This window comes from Gavia stellata, chromosome 25 (assembly GCF_030936135.1).
Source record: "Gavia stellata isolate bGavSte3 chromosome 25, bGavSte3.hap2, whole genome shotgun sequence".
Taxonomy (NCBI): Eukaryota; Metazoa; Chordata; class Aves; order Gaviiformes; family Gaviidae; genus Gavia; species Gavia stellata.
Genome location: NC_082618.1, coordinates 3,661,296 through 3,673,307, shown reverse-complemented (window position 1 = coordinate 3,673,307; position 12,012 = coordinate 3,661,296). Strand labels below are relative to the sequence as shown.

Here is a 12,012-nt window from a genome sequence, read left to right as displayed (position 1 = left end):
TGGCCACTTCAGCGCCACATCCTCCATCTTGGCACAGCCGCAGCCTGGTGTGTCCCACCGCGCGGTCGCTCCGGCACACCCCGTGTGGTGGTGGCATCTCCCCGGGGGTGAGTCCCGAGGGCGGAGGTGACCTGGCCACTGCTGGGACACGCAGCATCGGTCCCAGGGTTTGGTTATGGCTCAGCAACATCCGCAATTATCTGCCCCTAGCAGAGGAGGCGTGGGGAACACGGGGCTTGGGCTGGCCCCGGCCTCTCTCCGTGCCTCAGTTTCCCCTGTGTATCCATGCCAGCGTTGCGCCGTAGCCCATGGCACACACTGATGTTGGGCAGTGCTGGTGATGCTCAGTGCTGGCTCTCCATCAGTAACAGCTATGCATATACCCTTTTTTTTCTGTTTTCAGGTGAATATGGCCCTGGCAGGGAAGCCTTTAGACGTGACTCTCAGCACCTCCAGAGCTGACCAGTGGAATATGGTTTTTCCCCAGAAAGATGAAATCATCACCAGCTTAGTGTCTGCCTTAGACTCCATGGTAAGAGGCCAGTGGTGTCCCCATCCCCCTCCCTCGTTTCGCCTCCCTTTGCCGGGGCTGGATGGCAGCAGGGCTGAAGCAGGAGGGCTGTCGAGCTCGTCCCGCTCCCCTCCGCTGCCGGAAAGCCCAGGGAGCTGCCGGAGCTGGGAAATAAAAATCTTCTCCTGCCCTGACAGCCGTAAGGATCATAAAGTCAGCCGAAGTTAATCTCAGATGTGTATTGTTTTCCCATTAATATTGATGTTGGTATCAACTGAATGTAGGGTGGTTGGGTTTGGTTTTTTTTCTTGATGTTTTACCAATGTTACCGTGAGCTTTTACACAACAGGAGAACAATGGCTTTTATCTCCGAGAACAAAGAAAATAACTTTCATATCTTTTGACGTAGAATTCCCGGTGGAAACCTTGCCTAAGTCAGCCGTGCTTACATAAACAAGATAACTGTCTGGATTAAGTCTCGTGGACCAGAGCTAATCTTATTTTTAACTGTGAATGTGATCAAGAAGGGAAAGCGGGTGTGTAGTCACAAACGTCTAATGCAATGCGATGTGCTAAATAGCCTTCCTTTTTTAAAACCAAGTCGTAGTTAATGTATTTATCTTGGATGCGTCCTCTTCTCTATGCAGGTAGGGTTGGTTTTTTTCACTAATTCTGATTTCCTTCCTTTTGACCACCACGGCCCCTCTAAGGAGCAGGTTCCCCGGAGCTGATGCACCCCACGCAGCTTTGATGATTTATATACGTGCCATCCCGTACAGCAAATCGCCGTTATCGTAGTTTGGCTTCTTAATGAATATACATTATTCCGCAGCCCTCGTTATGTGCTGACACCAGGGCCAGGAGGCCAGGCTGCTCCTGAAATTCAGCCTTTATCCCAGCGCTTCACCGTGGCCGAGCTCTGCACCCACCGAAGCCTGGCTGCCTGCGTGCATGATGAATAATCCACGGGGCCACGTGCACATTGCCAAGCGGGCTTAGGGTTTGGATTTGGTCTGCCTCCAAATCTCACAGCCCCTAGATTTTGTATTTATTTTTTTGAGTCTTGGGCTTTTTGAGCAAAATACTTTCATTTGCTCCTGGGTTCTTGAAAGGAGGTTTCTTAAAAATATCTATTTTTGGTGATGTGACTCAATACCTTCTTGAAGAAGGTGAGCAGGAGGTAAAATGACCCCGTAGAGAGACTGGTTTAAGCCCACACAAATCGAACTGGCTGTAGATGCATGCAGGGAGCTGAAGGTAGCTCCGGGGGGTTTGGTGCATGGGCTGCTGCTTTCCTGCTCCCTCCCCGGCTGCCAGCACCCTCCTGCCCCTCCGCGGTGCCGGGGGCGGGTGACGTGTCTAACCGGGGCTGCCGATGGGAAAATCCCCCCTCTTTTACCCATTTAAATCGTGACGGGGGGATAGCATCTTCATAGCGTCGCTGCTGTAGCTATGGGAATATGACTCAGGCTGCCGGCACTGCATAACTATTATAGTATAAAAAATAATAATAAACCCGCACATACATGTGTATTATGTAGAGCAGGAAGCGCACGTTACATAAAATGGATTAATGGAGGAAGTCTTTTCCATCTCTTTAATGTTTTGCATAACTGTACAAGAAGAATCGTTCGACTAATCCAGACTTTGACCATATTAGTGTTCTGCAGCTGAAATAAGATTCCCGTGCTCCTTATTTCATTAGAGCTGGTGGAAAAATACAAATTGTTGTTGGTTTGGTTTTGGTTTTTTTTACAGGAATGTTTTGTTTTAAAGAAATACTATAAAATGTTTACTTTTAGGATAGGAAAAAGTGAAGCGAAATGATGGGTAAATAGTTCTTGTTTGCCAGCAAAGCGTAGCTCCGCCGGATACCTTTCTGGAGCTGTAAAATCACCAAACTGTTTAAGGGATGCCACAAACCCCAGGAAGTTCTGACCCAAACCAGAACATTGCTTTTGATGGGGAAATCTTTTGATGGGAAGAAAAAAATCCCACTGGAAAGTGGCAGGGGGTGCCAAGCGGGGATGCTCCCGCGGCCGCTCTGACCTGGTGCCTCCCCGCAGTGCTCGGCGCTCTCCAAGCTGAATGCGGAGGTGGCCTGCATCGCCGTCCACGAGGAGAGCGCCTTCGTGGTGGGCACCGAGAAGGGTCGGGTCTTCCTCAGCGCCCGCAAGGAGCTGCAAGCCGACTTCCAGAAGTTTTGCAGTGAGTATCCCTGTCGGTGCGGTCTTCTCCCGTGCTGAGGTTCATGCTCCAGTTGTGGCAGCCAGGACCCCCACCGCGCACGGAGGGGTTGTGGTTTGGGGGGGCACTGTGGGACTGAGCGGTGTTTAAAGTGATGGAGACAGCGGGTGGGACCCATGGCTGGAGCCTCGCTCCGCCCAGGGAGGGCATCACGCACCCCGGCTCTCCTCTCCAAGAGCACCCCTGGGGTGGCACGGGGCTGGGTGGCAGCTCTGCTCCCCCGGCGCTGTCGGCCTGCAGCACCACTGCCGGTGCGCTGGAGTGCCTTCTGTGGACTTAGCCAAAATAGTTTGTCCTAGTGATCCTTCAGGAGCAGAGAGGCTTCCTTGGGCCAAGGCCTTTTTCCTGGTTTTGGAAAGACAGGGTTGGATTTAGGAGCTGGGGAGTGTTGGTTGTGGAGCTGCTTTTTTTTTGAGGGGCTAGCAGTGGCGAGAGGAGGACTTGAGCAAGAGCCGTGGTCCACCCGGTCTCAGATTGGGGTCACCAGGTATTGCAGGGACGTGTGTGACTGGCAGCAGCCATGCGTGTGGTGAGCCTGGCACCCAGCCCGCGGTGCCGGCTCCCTGCCTCTGCCAGCTCTCCCAAAACAGCCTGGGTGCTGAGAGGAAACTGGGAGCCATGCTGTGCGCGGGGACCTGCATTTCTTGGGTGGCATCATCTCCGGCACACCAACCGCTGCTTTCCCGGCTCCGGGCAGGAGCCAGGATGGGATGTGGCTTTGGTGGTGTTGGTGACCCCAGACCCGGATCCGCTCGCACATGCTGCCCACGGCGGGATGTCAGTGGAGAGAAACGGCCCGGCTTTGTGCGCACACACATGGTGTGGACGGTAACCATATTGGTGCTTAATCCGTTGGAGAGATTGCTCAGGAAGGGTTCGCCCTAGTGAAAACATTAGCGCTGTAAAGCTGCCAGGGTTGCTGTCTGCTCGGGTTATTCGCTGCACGTGTGCGGGGTGAGCCGGCACGGCTTTGCAGCAGCTCGGCTCCCTGCCCAGGCGCCGCTCTGCCCCTTCCTCCTGCCTGCCGTGGGCAGCTGCCCCCCACCTCCGCCACGCACCCGGGAAAGCCGCCGTGAGTTATCCTCCGCTTTGGCGCAATGTGTTTTGCAGGACGGGAGGCATTTTGGGGATGTCTCCTGCCTTCGCGGGCGGCTCTGCCTCCCCTTCCCACCACCCATGGGAGGCAGGGAGGTCCCCAAGCGGTGAACGGCAGTGGGGTGGCCAACGGGAGGGAGCTCCATCTTATATACTAAATGCCAACTGTATCTCCCTAGAGCTCACAATATTTGACGACCTTCTGCAAATCTCACTTTTAGAAATATATACACATATATCCTGGCTGGTAACCTACTGCTGTGCTGGGCCAAGGTGCCCGGCATTAGATCCTGATTCCCCTTGCCTTTGGTTTCATTTACACCTGTATCAAAATGAAATGGTCACGTCTGGTTGAAAGCACAAAATCTTGACGATGGGGTTCAGGCGAAGCGGCTGAGGCAGGAGACAGGGTGAAACGTGATAACTCTGTCTTGAATTATAAATGGCCCCGGTTCAACTCCACTCCATAAAGCTCTTACAACTGGCACGCAGTGGAAAGCATCCCTGGAAGTGCCTCTGATTTATGGTCTAGCTGCCCCCTTAGAAAGGATCTGAAATAATCTAAAGCAGACATCGCTGGGAGATGTAAGAAGCCTCTTATCTCTCTGGGTGTGCAGACCTCGCTTGAACGCGCTCCTTTATCTGAACCTCTGGCTCAGCCTTGCCTGGTGCACGGGGGGAACTTGACAGTGATCAGGATTAATGTCAACGGAGGAAGAGTTTGCGCCCAGCCGGGAGGGAGAGTCAGTCGTAGGAGGGTGCAGATGAGGATGCATTTCACCACCTTGGTAGAACACCCAAAAAAGTTTTCCAGAGCCCGTTTACCTGCACCATGGGAGGGATGCGGAGCTTCCCAGGGGTTGTGCGGTGTTGGGTGGCTGTCCCCTTTCCTGTGCAGGTACCCCGGGTGGCTCTTGCCCCCGTCCCAGTGATGTCCCAACCACAGGCTGTTTCCACGGGAGGGATCCACGAGCTCCTCCTTGAGCGCCCAGGCAGCATCCAGGGCCGATCGTCGGCAGGAGCCTGTCGAGGATGATGAAGGAATTAGTCCTTCGCTACCGAAAATCCCTTGTGAATTGCTTTGGATAGAACGGCAATAATGCACTTGTAGTGTTTAATTTTCTGTGCGTTCAGAGATGCAAGGAAGTCGTTGCCGAAGATATGCTTTATTTGAGGTTTAATGGGGGAAATTAGCAGGAAATAGCTGGTATTACCAAGCTACATGACGCTGAGGGGTAAAAAAGCCTCCAAGAAAGGCGGATTTTCTTTTCCTGAGAGATTGAAGGCTAAGCAGATTGAAAGCAGAGAAAAGAAATGCGCTGCCCAATTAATCACAACAGTTTCAGTGCAGCTGAGTGGGTAAAACCAGGGAAGGGGGGACATGCACAGGATGACCGACCCCGCTCCCGGCGGCGCTGCTGCCCGTGCCAGCACCTTCCCCTGCGCGTTGGGGGCTGCTGTGGCCCCATCTGAGCCGGGGGGGGCTAGGCTGGATGGGAGACCCGGGGCACCCACCTGCCCGGCCAGAGGGCTTTGCAGACACTGTGGAGGCGGCGAGGGGCCCGGTGCCCACGGGACCCCCATCTTGCGTGGGGTTTGATGGGCGGGGATGTGTTCAGTCCTGGCTGAAGTTGGTGTAGCCTGGCCAGTGGGTTCGATCGCTTCGCAGCCACTGGAAAGCACGCGCAGCATCGCCCGTGAGCCCTCTTTTCATCACAGCTTTTCCCGTTTTCTCCTCTCCCCCCCGCAGGAGTCCAGCAGAGGAAGGAGCAGGACGCGGAGGTGCAGAAGAAGGCAAAGGAGTGCGGGCGAAGCGTGCTCAGGGTCTCCCCGGACCAGGGATCAGACGTGTACCTCCTCAGGAAGATGGTAGAGGAAGTGTTTGATGTGCTTTATAGTAAGAACCTTCACGCTTCCATTTGGGGATTTGGATTGCCCCCCGGGCTCGCTGAGCTGCCTGGCGCCGCTGCCAGATGCAGCTTTCGGCCCCAGCCCGGCTCCCCGGCGAGGGAGCAGGCGCCTGGCAGGGGCGGCACGGCGGGACGTGCTCCTGCGTAGGGCTAGCATTGAGTTGAGATGGGATCCGGCCCCTTCTTCTTCACTGTCCAGTGCCCCAAACTGGGCAAAAAACATCCCTGTGCTGGGGGGAGCATCCCCTGTCCCACCGGCCAGGGGAAGCCTCTACCATGTCCTGAGTGTGATTTTTTTCAATACACCTTTATCCTTGGCGCCGCGTTTACAGCACCTCTTTCACAAGCGCTGTGTCGGGGCTCTGCAGAGACTCTCTCACCCCTTTCCCTGGCAAGTCTGTTTAAAAGGAAAAAAGATGATTTTCCTAGCAGGCGGCCCCGCAGCCCCGGCTCCGAGAGACGAGCTGGTGCCGTTCCAGCACATGCATCATCCCCGGCAATAAAGCTTCTGCAATTAAAATGTAGATGACCATATGGCTGTTGATATGTAACCCAGTGGGTTGCAGAACTCCCTCCGGGCCCAATCTGCGGAGGCTCGAGCGGCGGCAGCGCCTGCTTCTCGCTCCAGAGGTCCCCGCTGGAGCCCCCACGGAGTGGCTGGAGGTGGCATCCGTGCTCCCGGCTTATGGCCCGGCAGCACCTCTGGGGTCGTGCTGGCCCGGGTAGGAAAAGCGCAGTTGGGTTGGGAAAATGGGGTGGCAAGCCCCAACATTCCCCCGTGCTGCTCAGCAGGTTGCATTAGCCCAGCACGATGCTTCGGGGGAGTTCAGGCCGTGTGGCTGGACCAGCTGCAGAACCGGGTGTTTTGCTTTCCTGGGTGCAGCTCCCCGTCACCATTTAGGATTTGGGGTGTGCTCCCGAGCGCTGCCGGGGCTGTGTGGGTCTCCCTGAGCCTGAAGCACAGGCGTTGCTCCTGTTTATGTGCTGGATTTGGGAACAGGCTCTCCCACCACAGCGGGAGGGGGATAATGGGTGCTCCCACCAACCGCCCTGGCCCTGCGCGCAGGATTTGCTGCTGCTAGGCTTCGCAGGCAGAAAGGGGAGATGGCATCCCTTCCCCCAGGGATGGACAGTCGAGGTTTTCTGAAACCACTTAAAGGACTTGAAGGCGATACTCCCATTAACAGGGGTAATCGAATCCTCTCGCTGCCTTCAAAAGGCTGGGCGCAAGCGGGAAGGAAGGGGCAACGTGGAAGACCCAAGGGAACGGGGTGGGGAGGGCGTTTCGGTGCTGGTTGGCTCCCCACTCAGAGCTATAGGTCTCATCCCGCTGCCAGGGGAGCGCCAGGCTTTACAAGCCTCTTGGGAATATGGGAGTTATTCATATATGACATACCATAAATATATAACTGCCTAAAACCGCTTGACCGGAGTGTGGCTGTATGGGGGCGTACGGACCAGGGAGCCCATCCGTTGGGATGAGTTTGGCAATGTTCTTTACCTTGTTGCGTGTGTAGATAAGCTGGCCGGGGCCCCAACCCAGGGTGGCCGGCATCACCATGGCCAGTGGTAGTGGCAGGAGGAGGTTGGGCGTCCCTGGGCTGGTGGTTTTGGCCTGGCGTTGGGCGTAATTCTGGTGTTGGGCATAATTCTGGCGTTGGGTGTAATTCTGCCTTTGCTGCTGATTCAGTAGGATCAGCTGTTTCCATCCTTGAGCTGCTGGATGGGGAAACCCACCGGGCAGATGCTCCCCTCCCGGCATACCCACCGGGAAGAGCCTCCCCTGGTTGAGTGGAGAGAAATATCGCAGGAGATAGTAGGTGCCCCAGGGTGATTCTGTTTCCAACACTGAGAGGACTTTCTCAGAAATTAACAGTTATCTTTCCTATGTTAGGTTGGGGTTTTTTTTTTTATCCTTTCAGTCACCTCCCATCAACAGGGATTGGAAACAAAAAATCTTTAGAAAATGCTCAGTCAAAAAGATCGCGTATTCCCTCCAGAGCCGGGTAATCTCTGCACCAACAGGATGACTGATTACCGCCAGCTTCTATTAAACAGGCATTAATGATGATTATTGTCTCTCTTTAGCTAAACCATGAGCCTCTGCATGGCAGCGCGAGGCTTGGTGAAGGTCACTTTGACAGTAATGCATTCCCCATAAAAATATGTTCGGGGAGTTGTTGAGTGTTGGGTTGATAAGGAGCCTCCGTGGGCATTGGGAGCTTCTCCCCATCACGAAGAGAGGTGATGCAGGGAGGTGGAAAGCTGCTAGAGCCGGTGCATTGGGGTAGGGAAACCATCAGTACCCTCCGGGCTTGCAGAAAATGTACTCATGGTGTTGTGGTTCAAAGGTTCATTTTGAAACTTCTGTTATTGGCTTAATTAAAACATTATCCATCCTGCCTACAAGGAACCTTGATGGCTTGTGCAAGTCGCACGTCGTTAGTTGTCACGCGTTGCTTCAAAGAACATGTTGAAGAAATCACTTTTAGTAAGGACTTGCTGACAGTGCCACAAGATTTCCAGGGTTTCTGTAAGATCTTTTGGTGTTTTTTTTTTTTAAAGAAGAGCGAATAAAGGAAAGATTTTAAAGAAACGCAACAATATAAAATCCCACAGCTATTTAAAGGTCCCGTAATGCCCTCTGCCTGCCCCTCAGCCTGGAGACGAAGGCGCAGACACCTTGCCATGCGGCCAGATGTTCTGCATCTGGACACTGCTTTGCCAGACAGGTCGCATTCCTGCACGGCTGTTTCTTCTGCTTTGGGCTTTCAGCACCCGGTTTATTGGTCGCAGTGACTTGGGTTGGTTTCCAAAGTAATTTTGCCGCAGAGAGCAGCTCAGGGCTTTGGCCATTCCTTGAAACCCTTCAGAAGGGGCTGATTCTCGGATGATGTCTTGCCTGAAGAGCACCGTAAGCATCCCTGGTTCTGGCACGTGGGCTCTTTAGCTGGTTTAGAAAATCTCTGTATAGCTGCGATGCTCGCTGGTCATCTGCTGCTGCCGGGGAAGGGAAAGCAGTTTGCTCCCAAATCCTGCGGGAGATTTTGGTGTCAGAGGTACAACGGAGCCAGCCCTGCATGGTGAGGACACGGGGGGACTCTGTGCCCACCGTCAAGGGGAGCGGGTGAGATTTCTGGGCTGCTGGAGGCGATCATGCAGTCAAATGTATCGATGTTGTGCTGCCTGCAAATGGTGGGATGGAGAGAGACTGTTGGGGTTTTTTTTTTCTTGTCTCTCAAAGTGCATCAAGGCTGCCTGACAGCACCAGCAATCAAAGTACTTTCCATTCTTCCAGGAGGTAAAATAAGAAAACTGACTGAAAATAAGGTTCCCAGAATATCTCACTAAACATGAGATAAAAATCAGCGCGAGCCTTTCAGCCTCCTTTGTCAGCTCTCTGCTCCCTCCTGGCTTGCCGGCAGCCACATCCCTTGCTGGCACGTGTCCGGGCGCTCCAGGAGGGTGGGCTTGTGCCAAGTGACCCCAACCGAGGATTTTACTCTGCAACCCGAAAGATGAGACATCTGCTTATTGGCTTTTGTGAGCTTTTTGTTAATTAGCGCTTAGAAAAAGCTTGCAGTTCCTTGTGCGCTAAGTGCAGAGGTGGGAAGTGGTTTTCTTCTCATAATGTTTCCATCGGGATCTCTTGCTCTTGCATTTGCTCCTCCAGCCCGGCTCGGCCGTGGTCGGGGGCGCGGGGTGTCTGTCGGTGTGTAACTCTGCCCCCTTCCCAGGTGAAGCCGTGGGGAAGAGCAGCGTGGTCCCTTTGCCATACGAGAGATTCCTGAAAGAGCCGGGCTCGCTGGCAGTGGCCGGCTTGCCTGAGGGGATCAGCTTTAAGAAACCCATGGAGTACGATGTGAAGTCCCTGATGGCCATCTTAGAGCACAGCCACAGCATCCGCTTCAGGCTAAAAAGGTAATTTTGGGGATCCCCAAAGGGGCGGGAGGGCAGCGAGCCCTCGGGATGGCGGCTCTCATAACTCCAGTGGATGGCAGAGATTTTGCACGGAGCAGGCAGGAGGGTCCCTCCCATGTCCTGGCTTCTCCCCCAGACCCAGAAACCCGAGTCTAGCCGTGCCAAACCCAGCCTTGCACGGAGGTTCATCAGTGGCGGGTGGCTCGAGACCGTTTCGGACTCGTTCCTATAATAAGCACGTGTAAACGTGCACATTAACCGCATCGCTTTACACGTCTCCGCCAAAATTTCCGCTGCGGTGAGCTAAGTGCTTTTCTGTCTCCAGAGGGGTTTGCAGTGTAAACGCTGCGAGCTTCTTCCCGGGCTGAAATGGGGTTTTTAACACCAGACGAGGAGGGAGGCGGGGGACTGCGGCGGGGTGAACACCCCATTTTGGCCACATTTTCGCGAGGGTCTCAGAGGTTTTGGGTGCGTTTCCTCTGTGTTTGCCTGGCTGGCGGCACCTCGGATCCATTCAGAGAAATGCTGAGCGCTACCAAATACCTCCTCTGAAGGCTTGGCGCTTCTGGAAAATCAGGCTGAGACAGCTAAAAGTAGGACATGCAGAATTCAAGTCGTCTGTGAGCTCGCAGCCGTCTGTCTCATGTGACGCACGTGGGCTTCCTTGGTCTGAAGCTCATCCTTGGGCTGACTGAGGTCCCCGCTGAACGTGCTGTGGGTCCTGGGGACTGGGACAGGCAACGGAGTCAAGTGGTTACGGTCACACAAATTGTTTTACTCCTTAAACGTGCTGGGCTGTGGAGCTCGGCAGCTTTGCCCTAGCTAATATAAACGCTTTGAACTACCCTAAGACCAACCTGCTCCACTTAAAGAAAACAAAAACGGTCCGGGTGCCTGAAGAAGCTGGAAGAGGTTGGGTGGGGGCTGTGATTTCTGAAACAAGGGGCCCGGCAGCCAGTAGTGCAGTGTGTCCCACCTTCCCAGGCACAACTCTTCTTCCCCCTCCACAGCTTAGCAGTGCCACGGACCTAAAGGAACCTGTTTTTTCCTCCTCTTCTCCCTTCCTTCCCCTCAGGCCGGCGGACGAGCCCAGCCGAGAGCTGAACCCCAGCAGCGAGTTGACTTGTACCTCCCTTGCCTCCAAGGGCGGCCGAGACTCTGGTGCCAACGGCCCCATGGCCAAACCCTCCGGCCAGGACACCCCCTCCGCCGTCGCCGTCACCAACTTCTTATACGGCGTCTCGCTGCCAACCCAGATCGCCGTCGACCTAAAGCAAGAGGTGTCCTCCGGCCTGCCCGGGCCGAACGCGGCCGGCGAGGCGCTGCTGCCCAGGCCCGCGGGAGAGCTGAAGGTGCCTTCCTCACAGGAGTACAGCGACTGCTGTGGTAATAGCCTGGAGTTTGCTCTCAGACGAGGGCCTGGTGCGAAGCCCACCCCCCCAGCGCTGGCAGGGGACAGGCCCGGGTGTTTTGGCGGTCCTCGGATGAAAATCAGTGCAGAGCTTGGCCCGTTTGGAGATGAGCGGACCCCCCGCCATGCCACGCCACCCCGGCCCTTCCCTGGGTGCCTCCAAGGCGCCGATGGGACGCACCTCCGTTTTTGCCCTGAAATGCCGGCTGCTGCGCCGCGAGGCCGGAGGGGCAGCCGGGGGGGACACGGTGGGACTTGGTGTGGCCAGGACCCCGCCAGGTTGTCAGGCCAGGGCGCACGGAGGAGAGCCGCAGGGTCGGGTCAGCGTCACTGGCCGGGGACAGCACCTGGGGGCTTGTTCGGGTGGCCGCAGCATCGGTCAGGCTCTCATCAGCCCTTTCTCCTTGTCTCCCCTCTTGTCCAGGACAGAAATCATCCGTCTCTGGAGGTCCCCTCATCCAGAACGTGCACTCGTCCAAGCGCATCCTCTTCTCCATTGTCCATGACAAGACAGGTCCGTGTCCCGCTCCGGCGTTGGAGGCAGCCGGCAGCCACCTCTTAGGGAAGGGTTTCCCCTTTCCCAGTGGTCTCCCCGCCATCCCCACACTCTGCGGGGACCCGGCAGCGCTGGAGATGCTGCAGCGGGGGAATTTTTCCCTTTACTCGCTGCAACGTCTCAGCATCGCAGCCGAGACCTTAATCCCTGCTTGTGTCCATCCCTGCCATCTCCCCGACTCTCGCTCCTCGAGCACTGCCGGCCAGCTGGGAAATCCCAGCCCCGTGTCGCGCACAGGGAGCGGAGGCACGGCTTTGGGTGAGGCCGTTTGCCCGAGCTGCAAACAGCAAATACCCGCCAAAAGCTTGGCGTTATTTCAAAATAACTGAAACCCACTAACCCCGGCGTGATTCTACAGCAG

At 55.4% G+C, this 12,012-nt stretch overlaps 1 protein-coding gene across 1 annotated transcript in view; it reads left to right on the top strand.

The window, feature by feature from the left end:
* Positions 1–409: 409 nt before the first annotated feature.
* Positions 410–12,012, top strand: part of GTF2IRD1 (GTF2I repeat domain containing 1) — a 44,212-nt gene continuing 32,609 nt past the window's right edge. Inside the window, exons 1-6 of the mRNA XM_059829244.1 lie at positions 410–532; positions 2,578–2,719; positions 5,604–5,750; positions 9,501–9,684; positions 10,760–11,070; positions 11,520–11,609. Coding sequence (XP_059685227.1) covers positions 410–532; positions 2,578–2,719; positions 5,604–5,750; positions 9,501–9,684; positions 10,760–11,070; positions 11,520–11,609 — 997 coding nt within the window. The remainder of the gene's footprint in view (positions 533–2,577; positions 2,720–5,603; positions 5,751–9,500; positions 9,685–10,759; positions 11,071–11,519; positions 11,610–12,012) is intronic.